Here is a 24,423-nt window from a genome sequence, read left to right as displayed (position 1 = left end):
TGCACGCTTGGGTAAAATTTCTCCGAAATCACGCTCATGATGAAAATTCACGTTCACGATTCAAGTCAGGCTCACGATAATATTCATGTTCACGATAAAAATTCATGTTCACGATAAAATACACGTCCGTGATAAAATTCACACTCACGGTAAAACAGAGGCACAGATGCCTCGTTCGAGAGCGTGAGGCATAAACGTTGCTCGTGCGTGAGTGTGCGCGAGTATGACTTTTCATTTCGTGAATTTGCGTGAGAGTGAATTCCTACCCACACTTCCTCGTGAATGTGCTTGAGCGTGAGTGAAATTTCACTCACGCGCGCATTTAAGTATATATTTACTGTAAAAATAACAACAAGCTTTAAAAAATCCAATAAAACGTAATACATCAATCATTACAAAACAAACTATTTTATAGTCACAATTGCCCAAAGTTAGGTTAGGTTAGCTTAAAGTGGCATTGTGATACCACATTTAACTAAAAGTACCTATTACATATGGGTACTTCTAGTCTTAACCACTGAACCTTCTCTATTATTTATTATTGAACCAACCAGATTGCTCCAAAAACATTAACAGACTGCTTAAGTTAACGTTTTCCAGGTCCGCCAGTAATCTAAAGCTATATGCTCCTAAAATTCGCTTACGCCTTACACAAAAAGCAGGACACTCACACAAGAGGTGTTTAATTGATTCATTTTCCTCCATATCATGACAGCTTATACAATAGTCATTATACTTCGCACCTATAGTTTTTGCAAATTCGCCTATCAGGCAGCGACCCGTTATAGCAGATATCAGGAGTGATATCTGACGCCTTGAGAACACTCCTTTCTAGCCTTCTAACACATCTGCTTCGCAGTTCCCCGGTATGTTACTATGGCCAGGCACCCATATTAGGTGAATATTGTACTGCTCATCCATCTCGTTGAGAGATTTGCGGCAGTCTATGACCGTTTTCGAGTTAAGGAACACAGAGTCCAAGGATTTTGTTGCAGGTTGACTGTCTGAGTATATATTAATGCCAATATTTGTTGGAACATTACTTCTCTGCCAATTCACGACCTCTCTTATTGCCAATATTTCAGCCTGAAAAACACTACAGTGATTAGGTAATCTCGCTATTCGAATTTCCAGATCTGTGTCCAAAGTTGCCCACAGGCAACATTCTCTACCGCCTCAACGAATGGACGTGGCGACCCGAAATTTTTTCAAAACTCATATTATTATTTCATATGGACATATATGTCGCAAACATGTTATGTTAGTTTATGAACAGGAGGAGCCACCGTGGTGCAATGGTTAGCATGCCCGCCTTGCATACACAAGGTTCGGGGCTTCGATTCCTGCTTCGACCGAACACCAAAAAGTTTTTCAGCGGTGGATTATCCCACCTCAGTAATGCTGGTGACATTTCTGAGGGTTTCAAAACTTCTCTAAGTGGTTTCACTGCAATATGGAACGCCGTTCGGACTCGGCTATAAAAAGGAGGTCCCTTGTCATTGAGCTTAACATGGAATCGGGCAGCACTCAGTGATAAGAGAGAAGTTCACCAATGTGGTATCACAATGGACTGAATAGTCTAAGTGAGCCTGATACATCGGGCTGCCACTCAACCTAGTTTATGAACATTATATGCTTGCACTCAAAAATAATTTGCTAAAAATTTGATTTCCAAACATATAATTTTTACACCGAAACATATGAAAAACAGTTTTTTTTGTCCGTGCATGTTAATGAATAAAATCCAAAATTGGTTTCATATTGTATTAGTTTGTCATTCTATGAATGGAGCATTAAAATGGATACAAGATGACGTCGAACAACTAAAACGAAATATTTCTAAAGTTTTAAATGTAAATAATGGTTTAATGAACATAAAAATATTTTCGAAGTACCGAACATAAAACCTTGAATGTTGGGTGATTCCAGGTACCATGTGTTAGAAAGTTTTTTCAACGATGAAGAAAAAGAATGAAATTCTCTGAAACCTTCAACGAAATTTATGCCATACATGGTCTCAAGCCCGAAATCTATTTGAAATTTGGTATACGTTCTTAGTATTATGAACCAATTTAATAGACTTGAAAGGGAAACCTTCAAACATAGTACATGTTATTCCTTCCACAAGGAACATTTTACACTGGTAGAAAAGGCTTCGTACTATTAACAAACGGGCTTCGTTGATTACACTAGTTTACACTGAAAATTTACATTTGATGAGAGGCGACTTTTATGACTTATATATTTTGATCTGCTGAATTCGAAAAAAAATTAAAAAAAATTGTATGGACCAGTTTTTGAGATATCCCGTTATTTTTACTTGTTCGCTCTTTTTGCACTAAACAAATTATATCTCGAGCTAGAAATGTCCGATTATGTATATTGTTGGAACCTAAATGAAAGGTATTGAGATGACGAATAATCGTGTATAATTGGATCTGTGATATATTATGTGGTTCAAAAAATATTTTTTTCGAATTCAGCAGTTCAAAATACATAAGAAACGTCTCATCTCATCAAATGTACATGAAAAAAAAAATATTTTGTAAACTAGTGTTATTTTTCGTAAATGTAACGAAATTTTTCCTTTTAAGAACGTTAATCGAATCGTCAATACAATGAAATTAATCGTTAAGGCAATTTTGCGTTTTTCGTTATATTAGTGAAATACGTTTCGTTGATTTTACGAATATGAACTTTGTAATTTTTTGTAGAATTAGAATAAAAAATTTTATAAAGATGGAATTATATAATCATTTGCAGATAGAGAGTAACATTTCGAAAGTTTTATCCCATACAAAACAGTCCTTTTATATACTTCGAAACTGGAATTGAAAATATCATTTATAAAACGAAGGTGGCCGTTAATATAATAAATGGATCGTTAAAAAATAAATTTAAAATACCAATTTTCGTGAATGAAATATCTTCGTTAATAATACGAATGGGACTTTGAGTATTTCTATCTCTCCATACTCTCTCTAATACGTCTGTAGCGTAAAAATTGTCGGATGGGCCAACCTTCATTTGGTCGTTTGTATTATACAACATTTACATTCCTTTTGCTGAAGAGTGCACAGGGTCATTACAGTTTTATTGTGAATAATAAACATAGATCGTTATATTTGTAGTTTTTTGAATTTTTATCAAAATGTGATTTTCAATTTTGAATGCAGATTACTCAGAAGTACTGCAAATTTTTGCGTTGAAGTTTCAATCGCAATAAACTTGGTTTCATGGACGTAAATTCTTTTTTACAACTGAATTTTCTTTGCAGAATGTAATTTTGTGTTCCTACGAATTTTTAATTATTTTTTCTTCTAACAAAGTTAATTTTTAAAATTTGGCCTTTTTTATGAGTTTGGCTGTTTTTTTTTTGGCTCTTTTAAAAAAAGTCAGCAGAAACACTGAGTGGGAACGTGAGTTTTTTCGCCAGTTTTTGTATCATGACAACATCTGCAACTTTCCAGCATTTTTTTAATTTTGATTTTTATTACAAGTGAGTTCAACTCATTAAGTAATTTTTCTATAATACATGTTTTTATATAACATTAAGATTTTTGAGTAAGTAATTCAGTAATTACACTAATGATTTATCGATTAAATGGCTTAATTTGGTTCTTCAGTAAGCATTTTGTGCATAGTTGTTGTTGAATATTTCTTTTAGTTCAGCATTTGAATGGGGACGAAGCTTATTGGAGAACATTGTTTCGGATTTCTTTTTTTAACTTGCAGATTTGGATTCAGCGACCTCAAATTAGTAAAAATTTGTTATAAATTTCAAATCAACACAAAAAGGTTCAATTTTGTTGCCTTGTGCAATCCTTCATGCCACACTGTATCAAATGCTTGACTAATATCTAAGAAGATTGCAGAGCACACCTATTTTCTCTTAATATTATTTTCTGCAATATTAACAATTCTATGTTTAGGAGCCACCGTGGTGCAATGGTTAGCATGCCCGCCTTGCATACACAAGGTCGTGGGTACGATTCCTGCTTCGACCGAAAACCAAAAATTTTTTCAGCGGTGGATTTTCTCCCTGAAACCGAATTGATGGGAAGGAATCAGATTTTTTAGATTCATTATACTTTTAAGTCGTTTAACAAAAAGATTCTCAAAAACTTATGACATTATTGGTACACAAAAAAAAAATATTTTTTTGATTCAATCACGAAATTCATTGATCCAATCAATTTTTTAATTGAAATATCTTCAATCACAGAAATGATAGTATCAATTAAAAAAATAATTTACACTCAATTAAAAAATTAATTGATCTAATTAAAAAATTAATCGATACTATTAATTTGTGTGATTGATTTTTATTTCAATTAAAAAATTTGTTGATTCGATTAAATTTTTAATCGAATATTTTTTAAAACTCAATTAAGTTTTTAATTGAAACAATTTTCGTGAAATTTTTCTCTGTGTAGCATCGATATAGGTCTATATGATGCAAAATTGTTTGGCGGCTTCTCAGGTTTTTTGATGACAATTACTTCTCCTTCTTTCCATTGCAACGAAACATGCATTTATTATGTACATAAATTTCGCAATGCTTTGTCGATTAACTTTTTCACAATTGTACCAGTAATTAAGTCGTAGCCTGGTGAACACATAAGGAATGTACCGATCTTTGAGCAGGTTTAAACCACATGATCTAATAGATCGCTTTTCATGGCAAACTTAACTCATCGTAGTAATTGAAGTTTGCCCATGCCAATGTTAACAGTTAAAAAAAAAAAACTACTAGTTAGTCCAGACGACTAGTTGTATTATTAGTAAATACTCTTATTGTAAACATGCTTAAATCAATAAAACAAGTCTTAGAATTTCAAACTAATTTAAATTTAAAGTTGTAAAGTTGCCTGTGGGCAACTTTGGGCAATTATGGTAGTAAAATTACATATATTCGGACATGAGACCTAGAGAACAAAGAAAAAAACAATGATATTGAACCAATTTTGAACTTCGATTGTGATGTGCCAGTGATGAGGAATGTGGCGATGATACGGAAGACATATCAACAGTGCTTGGGAGGAATTTGAAAGGAATCGCAAAACGGGAAAAAGCCATAGATATCGGCCTTCTTGGCAACATACTGGTGGATTAGCACGAATATTGGCGCTTTATAATACTTGGGTTTTTAGACCGCCACTTAAAATGGCATCGGTCCAAAACAAAACATTACATGATGCACGCTTGGGTAAAATTTCTCCGAAATCACGCTCATGATGAAAATTCACGTTCACGATTCAAGTCAGGCTCACGATAATATTCATGTTCACGATAAAAATTCATGTTCACGATAAAATACACGTTCGTGATAAAATTCACACTCACGGTAAAACAGAGGCACAGATGCCTCGTTCGAGAGCGTGAGGCGTAAACGTTGCGTGGTGCAATGGTTAGCATGCCCGCTTTTAATACACAAGGATAGGGGGTTTGATTCCTGCTTCGACCGAACACCAAAAAGTTTTTCAGCGGTGGATTATCCCACCTCAGTAATGCTGGTGACATTTCTGAGGGTTTCAAAACTTCTCTAAGTGGTTTCACTGCAATGTGGAACGCCGTTCAGACTCGGCTATAAAAAGGAGGTCTCTTGCCATTGAGCTTAACATGGAATCAGGCAGCGGTCAGTATATATATATATATATATATATATATATATATATATATATATATATATATATATATATATATATATATATATATATATATATATATATATATATATATATATATATATATATATATATATATATATATATATATATATATATATATATATATATATATATATATATATATATATATATATATATATATATATATATATATATATATATATATATATATATATATATATATATATATATATATATATATATATATATATATATATATATATATATATATATATATATATATATATATATATATATATATATATATATATATATATATATATATATATATATATATATATATATATATATATATATATATATATATATATATATATATATATATATATATATATATATATATATATATATATATATATATATATATATATATATATATATATATTTATATATATATATATATATATAAACATCTGCAACATCTGACGAGCAACAGCTACTCAACAAAATTAAAGCTGCGCAGTTATAGCGACACATATGTTATTTACATTTAAATGAAACTACTTGGGGTTTTCTCCGTACATAAATCAAAATTTCACTGCTGCTACAAATGAAATTCCAAGAACTCTTACCTCAGCGGGTCATTATTTGGATATACTAGAGCAACACGATCTCCCGTTTTTAATGTGACTTGTTCAGGACCTTTACTAAAAATTTTTGTTGATAAAGAGTATGCAATTTTTTGTGCCCGAGACAATAACTTTCCGTATGTTAAAGTTGTGGTTATTTTTCCGTTCGGGTCCACAACTGTGGCCATAGGTGACTTAAAGGAATTTGTTCCGTAACGAAGAACCGCAGCCTCCAACGTTCTAGGCAAACTAGCCGACACAGAGAGTTGTTCTCCTTGCACAGCGCTCATTGTACTACCTTCGGGTTTAGGTGCACTCGGATCTTTTGGATTAGCAGCGATTTCTAGTTCTATATCATTATCCTCATAGAATTCTGGTAGTGGTCGGCGCTTAGGGCGTTTGAGAGTATTCAACAGTTGTTGAATTTTTGCAGATACCTTCCATTTTCCGTTGCCATCTTCATTTAAGTCTGTTTGAGATATATTGACATAACGTGTGACACGGTCTGCAGCTCGGCGAGTATTATTGAATTGGGTAATATCAGGAGCCAAATCTGAAATAAAATATTAAGAAAACCATTCGTCAGATTTTTGTATTCTTTTCAAAGCTACTAAATTCTCCTATGTAAAGATACACATATAAAATAATTATTAATTTGTATTTTTTTTTTTCCTTTTTATGTAATAATAAACACATTTGGGGCATGTTTCATTCTGGATTTTCGTCTCATATTCTTAGTGTCAATTCAGAATATATCGCTACCGTAAATTTCTATGGACTTATGATAAAACCCCATAAGTCGGATAGGACAATTTTTCAAAAATTGTTTGTTGTGTGTAGTTTTTGAAGGCGCATCTTTCTGTGTTTACAGATACAGATATCAGCCCTAGATCGGGAGATATAGAATGGTAGGTTAGGTTAGGTGGCAACCCGATGAATCAGGCTCACTTAGACTATTCAGTCCATTGTGATGCCACATTGGTGAACTTCTCTCTTATCACTGACCGCTGCCCGATTCCATGTTAGGCTCAATGACAAGGGACCTCCTTTTTATAGCCGAGTTCGAACGGCGTTCCACATTGCAGTGAAACCACTTAGCGAAGCTTTGAAACCCTCAGAAATGTCACCAGCATTACTGAGGTGGGATGGTTAGGTTGGGATAATCCACCGCTGAAAAACTTTTTGGTGTTCGCTCGAAGCAGGAATCGAACCCACGACCTAGTGTATGCAAGGCGGGCATGCTAACCATTGCACCACGGTGGCTTCCATATAGAATGGTAAAAACAACACAACTTGCGAATTTTCTAAGCTTAATTTTGAATAAACAACATATCTCCTCATAACAGGTTGGCTGATAAGTATGACACATAGATGGCGTCGCTAGTATTAAATGCATATTATTTTTATATAACAGGTTGGCTGATAAGTCCCCGGTCTGACACATAGATGGTGTCGCTAGTATTAAATGCATATTACTTTTATATAGTACCAACCTTCAAATGATTCGTGTCAAAATTTGACGTCTGTAAGTCAATTAGTTTGTGAAATAGAGCGTCTTTTGTGAAGCAACTTTTGTTATTGTGAAAAAAATTGAAAAAAAAGGAATTTCGTGTTTTGATAAAATACTGTTTTCTGAAGGGAAAAAATACGGTGGAAGCAAAAACTTGGCTTGATAATGAGTTTCCGGACTCTGCCCCAGGGAAATCAACAATAATTGATTGGTATGCAAAATTCAAGAGTGGTGAAATGAGCACGGAGGACGGTGAACGCTCGAAAGAGGTGGTTACCGACGAAAACATCAAAACAATCCACAAAATGATTTTGAATGACCGTAAAATGAATTTGATCGAGATAGCAGAGACCTTAAAGATATCAAAGGAACGTGTTGGTCATATCATTCATCAATATTTGGATATGCGGAAGCTCTGTGCAAAATGGGTGCCGCGCGAGTTCACATTTGACCAAAACCAACAACGTGTTGATGATTCTGAGCGGTGTTTGCAGCTGCTAACTCGTAATACATCCGAGTTTTTCCGTCGATATGTGACAATGGATGAAACATGGCTCCATCACTACACTCCTGAGTCCAATCGACAGTCGGCTGAGTGGACAGCGACCGGTGAACCGTCTCCGAAGCGTGGAAAGACTCAAAAGTCCGCTAGCAAATTAATGGCCTCTGTTTTTTGGGATGCGCATGGAATAATTTTTATCGATTATCTTGAGAAGGGAAAAACCATCAACAGTGACTATCATATGGCGTCATTGGAGCGTTTGAAGGTCGAAATCGCGGCAAAACGGCTCCATATTAAGAAGAAAAAAGTGTTGTTCCACCAAGGCAACGCACCGTGCCACAAGTCATTGAGAACGATGGCAAAAATTCATGAATTGGGCTTCGAATTGCTTCCCACCCACCGTATTCTCCAGATCTGGCCCCCAGCGACTTTTTCTTGTTCTCAGACCTCAAAGGGATGCTCGCAGGGAAAAAATTTGGCTGCAATGAAGAGGTGATCCCGAAACTGAGGCCTATTTTGAGGCAAAACCGAAGGAGTACTACCAAAATGGTATCAAATAATTGGAAGGTCGTTATAATCGTTGTATCGCTCTTGAAGGGAACTATGTTGAATAATAAAAACGAATTTTGACAAAAAAATGTGTTTTTCTTTGTTAGACTGGGAGCTTATCAGCCAACCTATTATGTTGTAAAATAAAATCGAAATACTTGTATGATAGTTTTGACAAAACAACATAAGATTTGTGCAATGGACCATTTTTTTACAAAACAACATATTCGAGTCATGTTGTTTTGTCGAAAAAAATAAAAACAAATATGATCAGGATTCAATGCGACAAAACACCATAAATAGAGATATGTTATTTTTTAAATAAAATATCATATGGCAAAACAACAAAAGTCGGTCATTCCTAATTTTCTCTGAATCGGGGGTGCTTGGTGGTTTCGGCAAAGTCTAAAATTAACCTATCGAAAAATATAAATATTAAACATTTTCCAGATCTTTTTACAGAAGTTTTTGAGGCCCCTTAAACGTGTATTTTTGCTCTTCTATAAAATTGAGTTTTTAGACATATGGGATTTTGTCACAAATCCACAGATTTTGTTCCTTTTATGAAGGAACTTGTTTATATCGATATAATGGAAAATATTTACAGATTTATGCAAAAAATAGGGTTTTCGTCTAATAAGCATTTTTTCAAATTCAATATACAAAAATGTATATGCAGAGAAAAAACATGATCACGATCATATTCGAAGAGCAAAATAATTTGATAGAATATATTTTTGCGGCGACCATGTAACATTTTCACATGCAACCATGTTGGCTCGGTGAACATAGTTCTAAGAAAAATATAATTGTTCTCATATAATGTTATTATATTGATAAAAAGAATGGTCACGATTTAAAATGTTATGTTATTCGTTTGGGACACATATGTTAATCATTAGCGTAGCTAGACAATCTTCCTAGGGGGGGCTATAGCCCCCTAACTAAAAATTTATAGACTGAACTTATAACTTCAATTAATTTTTTATTTCATAAAAATTAATAAAAAATTAGACATCAAAATAACTCGACAATTAATTTATAATAAAGCAACTTAAAGTAGTTCCACACTTTTCCCAGCAAAAAAAATGGGAGTTGTTCTAAAAGCACAACTTTAAAAGCACTTCCACAAAGAAGTTAATTATTTTATTTTCTTTTCTTTTTTTCAAATAGTTTAAAAAAAGAGTAAGAATAAATAAAGTAGTACAAATTATTCAAATTTTGGCACAAAAATTACAAATCCATTATAGAAAAATCAATACTTTTCAAGATCAAGATTTGGAATGCATTAAAAATTATAAAAAATATAAAAATTATTTAGCTGGGAAAATATCACACAATTTTTGAATTCACATTCAAAACACTGAATTCGGATCACACCCTAAGAAGTGATGCAAATCAATTGCAACGGCTGTTCGATGGACATCCCTCCTATGACAAATTCATATTACATTCATCGCTTCTACGCCAATTTTGCACCACTCCCGGACCCAAAAAGAACATTTTCGCTTCTTTTTGGCGGTGCTTTTTTGCAGCATTATTAAGATATTAATTTATGAAAGAATAGTTTTATTATCAATTACTATTTTTTTAATTAAATTGACTGAATCAGATTAACAAAATAATAAATAATAAACTAAATCACAACCACAGATTTATTTCATAAATATCACACTTCAAACATTGCCATCGGCAACTGCTACCACAACCCAAGTAATTCGATTGTGCATGAAGGTCTTTAGTGTAACATTGTGCGGTTGTATATACTTGTTTAATTTTTATAAAAATGGAAAATCGTAAATAGGTTTTCAAATTCTGGGGGGGCTAAACTTTTTCTGGGGGGGTCGAAGCCCCCTCCCCAGAGGCCTTCCTACGCTTATGATGTTAATACGTTTGAATATATTATGTTTGGGACATGAATGTTTCATAATAATAATATGTGTGAATGTAAACATATTTTACAATTTAGTTGTCATTGACAACAATTGCAGTGAGCTCAATTTGAAATCTCTGATAAAACACCGTACTATTCGGCTTGGATTCCAAATGAGTACTAATTACTTTATTGACTAAAAACATCTAGAAAAATGAGAATCTTAAACTTATCTAGAACAATACAACAAGAATCTGTTATTATTCTTCTAGCTCTCTTATCACCTAAGAAACGATCCCAAGTGAACATGCAGCACACATGCACGTTCACTAGGGTTGTAAAGGGTGGTTAAATCGTAAGGGCCGATGTTGAATGTGAACCACACCTAAACGCCAAGTTTTTTTCTGATTTTTTTTTTGACATTTCTCTATTTCAGGCTTACTCAATTTGAACCATGGAGAGATACACAATCCAACAACGTGTTAAATGGTTCCAAGAAATGGCAACAGTGGATGATCAATTTTCGAAGAAAATCATCTTCAGTGATGAGGCACATTTTCACCTCAGTGGATTCGTCAATAAACAGAATTGCCGCATTTGGGCGAATGAGAATCTAAGAGTGATTGTCGAAAAACCAATGCACCCACAAAGAGTGACTGTTTGGTGCGGTTTATGGGCTGGCGGCATCATCGGGCCGTATTTTTTCTAAAATGAGGCCGGTCAGGCAGTTACTGTGAATGGTGTTCGCTATCGTGAGATGATAACGAACTTCTTATGGCCCGAATTGGAAAATATGGATGTGGACGATATGTGGTTTCAGCACGTGCCACTTGCCATACAGCTATCGAAACAATGGCTCACGTCATGGCGATGTCAATTGGCCGCCAAGATCATGTGATTTGACACCGTTGGTCTTTTTTCTTTGGGGTTATTTGAAAGAAAAGTCGATACGTCGATAAGCCAGGAACAATTCAAGAGCTAAAGGATGAAATAATTCGGCACATTACGGCATAGAACCTCCATTTTGCCTCAGCGTCATCAAAATTTTGGACCATCGGATGAAGGTGTGCCACCGAGGTCGCGGCGCCCATTTGGCCGATATTTTGTTCCATAGATAATTGAGTAATACCAACATATCATAATAAAATAAAATTACAATAATTTCCTAAATAGTTTGTGTTTTATTCAAAATCAACATCGGCCCTTGAAATTGTAACCACCCTTTAGTTGCAACCCTGTGGAAAGACCCTCACATATAAGTGTTTCTTAGCATCGCTGGTTCATATTGATCTTTTCTCTAATCTCATGAATGAAAAGGGAAAGTAATAAAGTCAAGTGTAAACACTATGCTAGAGATTAGTGATATCTAGAGATATTTAAGTACATAGGACGTATTTGTTCCATATGCATTTCTTTTGATTAGAACCCCTCAGAGATCCCATGTTCAAAGCATATTTGTTTTGAACACATATAAATTTACAAATTTCGAGTAAACATATATATGTTGTGATATTTTATTCAGAGAGCGACAGAAAGAGAGTACACGCACAGAAAAAATATGTTTGGACATGGTTGCCGCATCCATTTACGAGGGCAGTTCGGAAACTTCTTAGCCTAGCACAAAAAGCGCGGTATAAACAAAAAAAAGTTTAGTGTTTTGGAAACTTCCACTTCTGTTATGAACACATGTTAAATTTTGTTTCGATCTGGCAACTCCTTTATATAGAAACAGGTGTTCAAAAAAAGTCGCATCCGCAATTTTTTTACAATGGAAAAATTAGAAATGCGTGCTGTCATTAATATTTACATAAAAAAGGTTTATCGGGACAAGAAATTCATAAAAATATGATAAATGTTTTAGGTGAAAGTGCTCCTTCATATGCAACAGTAAAAAATAATTTTTCATCAAGACAACGCACCAGCGCACAATAGTGTTTTAACAATAGCTAAAATCAACGAATTAAAGTACGAGTTGCTTGAGCACCCACTTTATTCTCCTGATTTAGCTCCCATCCGTTAGTGGTCTCTTGAAAAAGTTCTTCAACCGTCGAACTGAACGGACGTGTTTTTTAATAGCGGAGTATTTCATCGTAATAAGTACTTATTACGAATTTCACGTGTGGTGGAAATAATAAACCACCATGCAGCGAAATTCAAAGTCATCCACTGGGTTGCTAACTTCAGGGCCCAGTGGACGGGTAACGACTGAAGTTATAAATTTGGGCATCGACCAAGAGTCAGGCCCAATTAGTCGACCTGTAGACGGGTCGACTGGCGGTGACACTTTGGCAAGTCGAACCTTTTCTAAGGTGACGACATCAAAAGGAGGCAATCCCTCTCGAAAGAGATTCAAGGAACGAAGAAATGCTTTGTTTATCCTAAAGAAATTAGGATCAGTCGACCCAAGCACGTTGTCGGCTAAGCAAAGCGATTCCTTAAAATGGGCTCAAGGAATTCTTGAAGCTGGAAAAAGGGAACGATCACCGGATGAGCTGCCATCCTCTAAACGGGATCAAAGATCGTTTGCCTCAGTTGCAAAAGACAGCCTTGTGATGGCTATTATTAATAAAGGAGCATTGGACGGTATGATTCCAAGGCAAAAATGGGGGGAAATTGAGAACGCGATGTCTGGTGTCTACTCAGTGGTGCGAAAAAAGTTTCCCGGACCAAGTCCTCGACGGCAAGATGCTGGATGGTATCAAGGACGATATAAGTTAATAGCTTTTGCAGACCAGAGGTCTATGGATTGCTTTAAAGCTGCATTGATGCTAATTGGTGAAGTTTGGGAAGGAGCCGCTTTGGAGTTAGTCGATAAAAAAGACATACCGGCTAAACCTAGAGCACATGCATGGATACCGGCAAACCCTCCTGATCCTGAGTCAATACTAGAGAGACTAAAAGAATGTAACCCAGATCTTCCAACCGCCGATTGGAAGGTTGGTCGTTTGGATGAGGTGGATGGACCAAGACGGCATGCGGTGTTTATATTAAACATAGAGTCGCTGCCACATCTAGCCCAGACCCAAGGACGCGTAAGTTATGACTTTCATGATATCCATATGAAGGTATACAAAAGCGATCAGCCAAAGGATTCCGAAACGGACAAGCCTCCGGTAGAGTCAGCAGTGGAAAAATCTCCTAGCGAAGCCAAAGGAGACATAAAACCTGCAGACTATGGCGAAAATCATATGCGGGAAGTTTCTACAGGCTCAAGCCTCACCAAAACTGAACCGCGGATTGTTGCGAGAGTCACCGAGATCTGTGAAGAGGAAGCCCTTGATGACTCAATTGAAGCGGCTGATGTGACGGTGGTTGAAAATTTGGATGGTTCTACGGTTCCTCCAGATAAATCTTCACCATTGTAAGGCCGCTTGTGCTGCCTTAAAAGTTCTCCTGATGAAAGGAGACATAGATATAGTTCTTATTCAAGAACCATACATATATAAGAACAAGATCTGTGAATTAAGCACTCCGGGTTTCAAACTTTTGCATAATACCGGTACCGATATAAATCGAGCATGTATAATTGCTAAAAACGAACTAAACTTGTTTCTGCTTCCTTCATTGAGCAATGCAGACACTGTCGTAGCCAGTCTAGAGATATCCACATCTTCGGTCTACATGGGACATGATAGGGAGATGCCACCCTGTGCCGTTAAGACCTTAGTTGAGGAGTCACTAAAAACAAAGACAAAACTCATTATGGGATGCGATGCAAATGCACATCATAGTATTTGGGGAAGTAGTGATACTAATACAAGGGGAGAGTCGCTAATAGAGTTTATTTTGCGTACTAACCTGGTAGTTTGCAATAAGGGCGATGCACCAACCTTCGTCACCAGGAACAGACAAGAGGTTTTGGACGTAACGTTGACCTCTCCGGAACTGAATGATAAGATATCTGAGTGGCAAGTTTTGAGGGAACATAGCTTCTCAGATCATCGCTACATCAGTTTCAGATTGGCTGTTCGTACTTCAAAGACCATATTTCCGCCAAATGTTAGGAAAGCTGATTGGAATAGGTATAGGGAATCGTTCAATTCGATGATACCGGAAATGCCGGAGACAAATATGAGCACTGTGCAAGATATCGAACACGCAGTGGAGCGGATTACTAAGGCCTTCAACATTTCACTGAAAGCTGCTTGCCCTAGAGGAAAGCCAAGGGGAAAAAATCGGCCGCCATGGTGGACTACGGAGTTAAGTAATATGAGGAAATCCTGCAGGAAGCTCTTTAACAAAGCAAAGTCCACAAGAGCTCCGGAGGATTGGGACACTTACAAGATGAATCTGAGAGAATATAAACGAGAACTGAGAAGGTCTCAACAAAACTCTTGGGTTGATTACTGTAGCAGTATTGAGAATACGTCAGAGGCTTCCAGACTACGGAAGGTACTAGCATCCACTAACACCGCTCCAGGTTTCATTAAAACATCGGAGGGAAATTGGACAACGTCCAGTGAGGAGACGTTGGAGGTACTTTTGGACACACACTTCCCTGGAAATCAGACGGTTGAACCATGTTCCGGCGGTGTAACAGAGGCTCAGCGATCATTTCCTATCGAGGAAATTGTGTCGGAATCTAGAATAAAATGGGCTTTAAATAGCTTTGGACCATTCAAATCCCCCGGACCTGATGGAATTACTCCGGCGGAGTTACAGGCAGTGGCTGAAAGAGTTATCCCCTGGTTGACGGTCATATATAAACGATGTGTAAACTTAGCATATATTCCAGAAAAGTGGAGGGAAACAAAAGTCGTCTTCATACCTAAAGCAGGAAAAGCCTCTCACTCGAGGGCGAAGGATTTCCGACCAATCAGCTTATCCTCATTCCTACTTAAGTCCCTGGAGAGGATGATAGACATGTATCTTAGAACTAGCGTGGATTCAAGTTTGCTCTCGAAACGACAGCATGCATACTCGAAGGGCAGGTCTACTGAGACCGCATTGCATGAACTAGTCAGCTTTATTGAAAGCTCACTATCTGTCAAAGAATACACAATCGTGGCGTTTCTAGACATCGAAGGGGCGTTCAATAATGTCCATCCGAGCTCGATATTAAATGGACTGACAACTCTGAATGTTGATCCAGGTATACTTAGGCTGTTAGACGAACTTCTAATAAAGAGACGTATTTCAGCCACACTAGGGCAAGCAAACATACAAAGGTATGTGAACAGAGGCACTCCCCAAGGAGGAGTTCTATCACCTCTTCTTTGGAATGTTGCTATAAACAACCTTCTGGTTTCCCTAGAAAAAGAAAGGATAAAAGTGGTGGCATACGCAGATGATGTGGCGCTAGCAGTCAGGGGAAAATTCCCATCCACAATCAGAGATATTATACAGAGAGCTCTCCGGATGACTGAGAAATGGGCGAAAGATAATGGTCTTGGTGTAAATCCAGCAAAGACAGAACTAGTCATGTACTGCAAAGATCGTAAAACTCCCACGGTTAGGCCCATTTCCTTAGGGGGTACTGAAATTCCCTTTGGTGAGTGTGCAAAATACCTTGGCGTTATTTTGGACAGGAAGCTGAATTTTAGGCTTAATATTGAAGAGAGGGCGAGAAAAGCCACGGTAGCTTTGTACTCGTGCAAAAAGGCAATAGGGAAAAAGTGGGGACTAAAACCAAAAATTGTGCATTGGCTATACACTGCAGTAGTTAGACCTATAATGCTAAAGGGTGATTCTTTTGAGGTTAGGATTTTCATGCATTAGTATTTGACAGATCACGTGGGATTTCAGACATGGTGTCAAAGAGAAAGATGCTCAGTATGCTTTGACATTTCATCATGAATAGACTTACTAACGAGCCACAACGTCGAATTTTCAGTGAATGGGCCCTAGAAAAGTTGGCAGAAAATCCGCTTTTTTATCGACAAATTTTGTTCAGCGATGAGGCTCATTTCTGGTTGAATGGCTACGTAAATAAGCAAAATTGCCGCATTTGGAGTGAAGAGCAACCAGAAGCCGTTCAAGAACTGCCCATGCATCCCGAAAAATGCACTGTTTGGTGTGGTTTGTACGCTGGTGGAATCATTGGACCGTATTTTTTCAAAGATGCTGTTGGACGCAACGTTACGGTGAATGGCGATCGCTATCGTTCGATGCTAACAAACTTTTTGTTGCCAAAAATGGAAGAACTGAACTTGGTTGACATGTGGTTTCAACAAGATGGCGCTACATGCCACACAGCTCGCGATTCTATGGCCATTTTGAGGGAAAACTTCGGAGAACAATTCATCTCAAGAAATGGACCGGTAAGTTGGCCACCAAGATCATGCGATTTGACGCCTTTAGACTATTTTTTGTGGGGCTACGTCAAGTCTAAAGTCTACAGAAATAAGCCAGCAACTATTCCAGCTTTGGAAGACAACATTTCCGAAGAAATTCGGGCTATTCCGGCCGAAATGCTCGAAAAAGTTGCCCAAAATTGGACTTTCCGAATGGACCACCTAAGACGCAGCCGCGGTCAACATTTAAATGAAATTATCTTCAAAAAGTAAATGTCATGGACCAATCTAACGTTTCAAATAAAGAACCGATGAGATTTTGCAAATTTTATGCGTTTTTTTTAAAAAAAAAGTTATCAAGCTCTTAACAAATCACCCTTTATATGGTGTTGTAGTCTGGTGGCCGGCACTTCAGAAACCGACTTGTTTAGATAAAGTTCAGCGTATGGCGAGCTTATGTATCTCAGGCGCATTTAGTAAGACAGGAACAGACTCCCTTAATGTCATGCTACATCTATTGCCTTTAGACATTTTGGCCAAACAGTCAGCTGCAACAACGGCTGTGCGGTTGCGCGAGCTATCGCTGTGGTCGGAAAAAATGTACGGTCATAGTTCGGTCCTCGAAATAATGCCAGATGTGCCTAAGGTAGTGGATTATACCCTGGCAAAACCACTTTTTGACAAAAAGTTTGAAACTCTAATTCCCAACAGTGAGGCGTGGTGTACACAGACCCCGGGGAATAAAAGATATATAGATTTCTATACTGATGGCTCCAAATTGAATGGACAAGTGGGGTTCGGAGTATATTCTAAAGGTCTGGAAATTCGAATAGCGAAAAGATTACCTAATCACTGTAGTGTTTTTCAGGCTGAAATATTAGCAATAAGAGAGGTGGCGAATGGGCTGAGAAGTAATGTTCCAACAAATATTGGCATTAATATATACTCAGACAGTCAACCTGCAATAAAATCCTTGGACTCTGTGTTCCTCAAATCGAAAACGGCCGTCGACTGCCGCAAATCTCTCAATGAGATGGCTGAGCAGTACAATATTCACCTAATATGGGTGCCTGGCCATAGGAACATACCGGGGAACTGCGAAGCGGATGAGTTGGCAAGGCTAGGGACTACCTTACATATTCCAGGGGAACTGGAATTTGTTGGTATGCCCCTAGCTACCTGCAAGCTCATGCTGCGTGAGAAGGCTGTTATGATGGCAAATGTTCGATGGGAGAATTGCAAGGGTTGTAACGACACCAAGCAAATATGGCCCCATTTCAACTTAAACCGCACACTAGATATGCTAATGTTCTCGAAACGTCAGATATCACTCCTGATATCTGCTATAACGGGTCGCTGCCTGATAGGCGATTTTGCAAAAACTATTGGCGCGAAGTATAATGACTATTGTATGAGCTGTCATGATGCGGAGGAAAAAGAATCAATTAAACACCTCTTGTGTGAGTGTCCTGCATTTTGTGTAAAGCGCAAGCAACTTTTAGGAGCATATAGCTTCAGATTACTGGCGGATCTGGAAAACGTTAACTTAAGCAGTCTGCTAATGTTTTTGGAACAATCTGGTTGGTTCAACAAAGAAAAATAATCAAGAAGGTTCAGCGGTTAAAACTAGAAGTGCCCATATGTAATAGGTACTTTTAGTTAATGTGGTATCACAATGGACTGAATAGTCTAAGTGAGCCTGAATCTTAATCGGGCTGCCACTTTAACCTAACCTAACCTAGCTCCCAGTGACTTTTACTTGTTCCCAAATCTAAAAAAAATCCTTGCTGGCAAGCGTTTTACCTCAAATGAAGATGCAGTTACAGTTGTAAACCACTATTTTGAAGACCTTGAGGAAAACTATTTTAATCAAGGGATAAAATTACTAGAAAAGCGTTGGACTAAGTGTATTGAAGTTTAAGGAGATTATATTGAAAAATAAAATATAAAACTAACTATTCTCTTTCATTGATAGGCTAAGAAGTTTCCGAACCGCCCTCGTAATGCTTATTTAGTGTATGTAATTGTAGCGAAAACAATGTATTTTGTCTTTGTAAAAAATAATTTCCGAGCGAGAAAAATATATAGTGGCAATAACCATTCAAATGGTTCTCAAATGCCGCAAACATTTTCTATTATTTAAATGATAGAATTTGTGGTCATTACATGCTCGGGAAAATCATGTACCCGACCGTTCACTTTTTTTTACTTTTTGCATGGAAAAAAGTATTTTTATAGGTTACGAAATAGACATGCCTAGAACCATTACATGGCCATAAAAACCATGTACATTCACAGAAAAAATATCACCAAAATATTTCCAATTAAAAATTTGATTAATGTTGAACAATGTTTTCAATTAATAAGTTAAGTGATACAATTAACTTTTTAATCAAGATAGAAACATTGAGTTAATTATGTCAATGATTGAAAATTTTAAGGTTTTAATTAAAAAAATAATTGATACAATTAACTTTTTAATCATAAATACTAAGTCAATTAAAATAAATGATGGATTTTTTTAATTAATTGAGGTTTGCAATCAACATCAATTAAATGTTTAATTGAGTCAATTAATAAATTAATTGAAATTTGCTAATGAAATCGATTAATTTTTTAATCAAGTATTTTTTAAATGTCCAATTAAAACTGTAATTGATATTATCATTTTCGTGATTGAAGACATTTCAATTAAAAAATTAATTGGATCAATTAATTTCGTGATTGAATCAGAAAAATGTTTGTGTGTTGTTTTCGTGACCATTTAATTTTTTTGCAGCGAAAATAATTTTATAAAAACATTGAGCAGGTACACATGATTTTCATTTTGCTCGTCAGTCGTGTTTTGATCGTTTCTTGGAATGGACGGAGAATACGGAATTAGTGTGTTTTGTGTTAATTTATTTATTCAGAAGTGGCACGTGGTTTTATATGAACACAAAAAAGGATGATGTAATTGAAAAAATTTTGTTCTGCATTTTGATATATGGTATGATTTATTTTTATTTGCAGTTACATGATGTCTGCGTTTGTACAATTGATCGGCACGACGTAAATATGGAATGATTTCTTATTGTTGATATTGTACCAAAATATAGTGTGTAAATACAATTAAACAATCAATTAGTTTATAAATAAATAAAATCAAATAATGTTAATTTTGTGTTTTCTTTTCTCAGGTGGCGTCCTTATTTCGACGACGGAAAAAAATTTTCATAAAGATCATAACATTTTAATTTGTGGACATGTTCTTTTAACTGGAAGAAAAACATTTTTGGCGAATACCATAACATTTTCGATCGTGATCATCGTCTTTTGATTGAAACAAAATTCTTTTTATCAATATAATAACATTTTCAATTTTATTTTTTACAATGGTATTAAATGCTAGTAAAAAATAATTCACGCCTAAATAAATTTAAGTGTATTATTAATGTTTATACTCGACTTCATGTTCTTCTTTTGTTAGACTTTTTCAATTTCGTCGAAAATTTCAAACAATAAAAAAAATAATATGTTATCCAAAGCTCAGTCCATTTCGTTTGAATAACATTAACATTGTTTGTATTACAGAAAAAGATGCTAAGAACTAACAAACTCGTGGAAGTGAGAAAGATATGCAATTAGGCAGAAATAAATTTTTTAGCACAATCTTCTAATATTTTTATATATAATATTTTTGGGCTCAAAATGCTTCCAAACATATATGTTCACATAAAACAAACATAATAATGTTTCGGCAATATACAATAATATATGTGCTTCCTGCAAAATATGTTTGGAACATGTGTTAGAGAAACGATTTTTTGAGGGTGTGCTAATAATCGAAAAAAGGACGCTATTTGAGAAAAGAAAATACAAAATAACTTTATTTATTTATTAACTAATTCCTTGTTTATTTCTATTTATGTGCAAGCCAACATTACATATTTTTATACACTCTTCGGTTCTATTTCAACAATAAATAATAATTCAATTTTACGTCGTGCCCATCAAATGTACAAGCGCAGACATTATCTATGAAAAATGCAGAGCACAAAACCAAAACACATTTTTCAATTGCACTTCCCTTTTTTTATATTCACATAAAACCACGTGCCACTTGTGAATAAACAAGTAAGGAAAGTCTAAAGTCGGGCGGGGCCGACTATATTATACCCTGCACCACTTTGTAAAGGGTGATTCTTTTGAGGTTAGGATTTTCATGCATTAGTATTTGACAGATCACGTGGGATTTCAGGCATGGTGTCAAAGAGAAAGATGCTCAGTATGCTTTGACATTTCATCATGAATAGACTTACTAACGAGCAACGCTTGCAAATCATTGAATTTTATTACCAAAATCAGTGTTCGGTTCGAAATGTGTTTCGCGCTTTACGTCCGATTTATGGTCTACATAATCGACCAAGTGAGCAAACAATTAATGCGATTGTGACCAAGTTTCGCACTCAGTTTACTTTATTGGACATTAAACCAACCACACGAATGCGTACAGTGCGTACAGAAGAGAATATTGCGTCTGTTTCTGAGAGTGTTGCTGAAGACCGTGAAATGTCGATTCGTCGCCGTTCGCAGCAATTGGGTTTGTGTTATTGGACCACATGGAAGATTTTACGCAAAGATCTTGGTGTAAAACCGTATAAAATACAGCTCGTGCAAGAACTGAAGCCGAACGATCTGCCACAACGTCGAATTTTCAGTGAATGGGCCCTAGAAAAGTTGGCAGAAAATCCGCTTTTTTATCGACAAATTTTGTTCAGCGATTAGGCTCATTTCTGGTTGAATGGCTACGTAAATAAGCAAAATTGCCGCATTTGGAGTGAAGAGCAAACAGAAGCCGTTCAAGAACTGCCCATGCATCCCGAAAAATGCACTGTTTGGTGTGGTTTGTACGCTGGTGGAATCATTGGACCGTATTTTTTCAAAGATGCTGTTGGACGCAACGTTACGGTGAATGGCGATCGCTATCGTTCGATGCTAACAAACTTTTTGTTGCCAAAAATGGAAGAACTGAACTTGGTTGACATGTGGTTTCAACAAGATGGCGCTACATGCCACACAGCTCGCGATTCTATGGCCATTTTGAGGGAAAACTTCGGAGAACAATTCATCTCAAGAAATGGACCGGTAAGTTGGCCACCAAGATCATGCGATTTGACGCCTTTAGACTATTTTTTGTGGGGCTACGTCAAGTCTAAAGTCTACAGAAATAAGCCAGCAACTATTCCAGCTTTGGAAGACAACATTTCCGAAGAAATTCGGGCTATTCCGGCCGAAATGCTTGAAAAAGTTGCCCAAAATTGGACTTTCCGAATGGACCACCTAAGACGCAGCCGCGGTCAACATTTAAATGAAATTATCTTCAAAAAGTAAATGTCATGGACCAATCTAACGTTTCAAATAAAGAACCGATGAGATTTTGCAAATTTTATGCGTTTTTTTTTTTTTTTTAAAAGTTATCAAGCTCTTAACAAATCACCCTTTAGATCTAAATTTTCGATACCATATCACATCCGTTAAATGTGTTGGGGGCTATATATAAAGGTTTGTCCCAAATACATACATTTAAATATCACTCGATCTGAACAGAATTTGATAGACTTCAACAAAATCTATAGACTCAAAATTTAAGTCGGCTAATGCACTAGGGTGGAACACCATGTTAGTAAAAAACAAGTAAGGAAAGGCTAAAGTCGGGCGGGGCCGACTATATTATACCCTTCACCACTTTGTAAGTCCACATTTTCGATACCATATCAAATCCGTCCAAAGTGTTGGATGCTATATAAATCCATACACATATATTCTGTATATCTGAGCAGATCTGTACAGAGTTCTGCAATACTTATAGATTTTACATTTAAGTCGGCTTATGCGCTGAGGTGGAACACAATGTTAGTAAAAAAAATATATCCAAATCGGACGAAAGATATATATGGGAGCTATATCTAAATCGGAACCGATTTTAACCAAATTAAGCACACTTAACGATACTATTAAACATACTTGTTGTGCTAAATTTGAAGCAAATCAGGGCAAAACTCTGGCTTTTGGGGACATATAAGTCCAAATCGGTCGAAAGATATATATGGGAGCTATATCTAAATCTGAACCGATTTCAACTAAATTTGGCACAATTAACGATACTATTAAACGGACTCCTTGTACAAAATTTTAATCAAATCAGGGCAAAACTCTGGCTTTTGAAGCCATATAAGTCAAAATCGGAGGAAAGATATATAGGGGAGCTATATCTAAATCTGAACCGATTTCAACTAAATTTGGCACAGTTAACGATACTATTAAACGTACTCGTTGTGCAAAATTTGAAGCAAATCAGGGCAAAACTCTCGCTTTTGGGGCCATATAAGTCCAAATCGGACGAAAGATATATATGGGAGCTATATATAAATCTGAACCGATTTAGCTGATAATTGGCAGTTTTTACGGGACTGACAAAACATTCAGATGTACAAAATTTGAAGAACGTCGGTTCATAAATACGTGAATTATGATCAAATCGGTGATAACTATATATGGCAGCTATATCTAAATCTGAACCGATTTTTTCCAAAATCAATAGCGATTGTCTTCTACCCGAAGAAAGACGTTATGTCAAATTTGAAGACGATCGGGCTTAAACTGCGACCTGTACTTTGTGCACAAAATTACATATACAGACAGACGGACGGACAGACAGACGGACATCAAACAACAAAATCTATAGACTCAAAATTTAAGTCGGCTAATGCACTAGAGTGGAACACAATGTTAGTAAAAAACAAGTAAGGAAAGCCTAAAGTCGGGCGAGGCCGACTATATTATACCCTTCACCACTTTGTAAGTCCACATTTTCGATACCATATCAAATCCGTCCAATGTGTTGGATGCTATATGAATCCATACACATATATTCTGTATATCTGAGCAGATCTGTACAGAGTTCTGCAATACTTATAGATTTTACATTTAAGTCGGCTTATGCGCTGAGGTGGAACACAATGTTAGTAAAAAAATATATCCAAATCGGACGAAAGATATATATGGGAGCTATATCTAAATCGGAACCGATTTTAACCAAATTAAGCACACTTAACGATACTATTAAACGTACTTGTTGTGCAAAATTTGAAGCAAATCAGGGCAAAACTCTGGCTTTTGGGGCCATATAAGTCCAAATCGGTCGAAAGATATATATGGGAGCTATATCTAAATCTGAACCGATTTCAACTAAATTTGGCACAATTAACGATACTATTAAACGTACTCCTTGTACAAAATTTTAATCAAATCAGGGCAAAACTCTCGCTTTTGGGGCCATATAAGTCCAAATCGGAAGAAAGATATATATGGGAGCTATATATAAATCTGAACCGATTTAGCTGATATTTGGCAGTTTTTACGGGACTGACAAAACATTCAGATGTACAAAATTTGAAGAACGTCGGTTCATAAATACGTGAATTATGATCAAAT

At 36.1% G+C, this 24,423-nt stretch overlaps 1 protein-coding gene across 1 annotated transcript in view; it reads right to left on the bottom strand.

The window, feature by feature from the left end:
* DIP2 (disco-interacting protein 2) overlaps window positions 1-24,423 on the bottom strand; it is a 635,079-nt gene that overhangs the window by 334,742 nt on the left and 275,914 nt on the right. Inside the window, 1 exon segment of the mRNA XM_075305884.1 lies at window positions 6,284-6,833. Coding sequence (XP_075161999.1) covers window positions 6,284-6,833 — 550 coding nt within the window.

This window comes from Haematobia irritans, chromosome 4, assembly GCF_050003625.1.
Source record: "Haematobia irritans isolate KBUSLIRL chromosome 4, ASM5000362v1, whole genome shotgun sequence".
In the NCBI taxonomy this organism is placed as follows: domain Eukaryota; kingdom Metazoa; phylum Arthropoda; class Insecta; order Diptera; family Muscidae; genus Haematobia; species Haematobia irritans.
The sequence above is the reverse complement of the archived record's forward strand: the minus strand, read 5'-3'. Positions and strand labels throughout refer to the sequence as shown.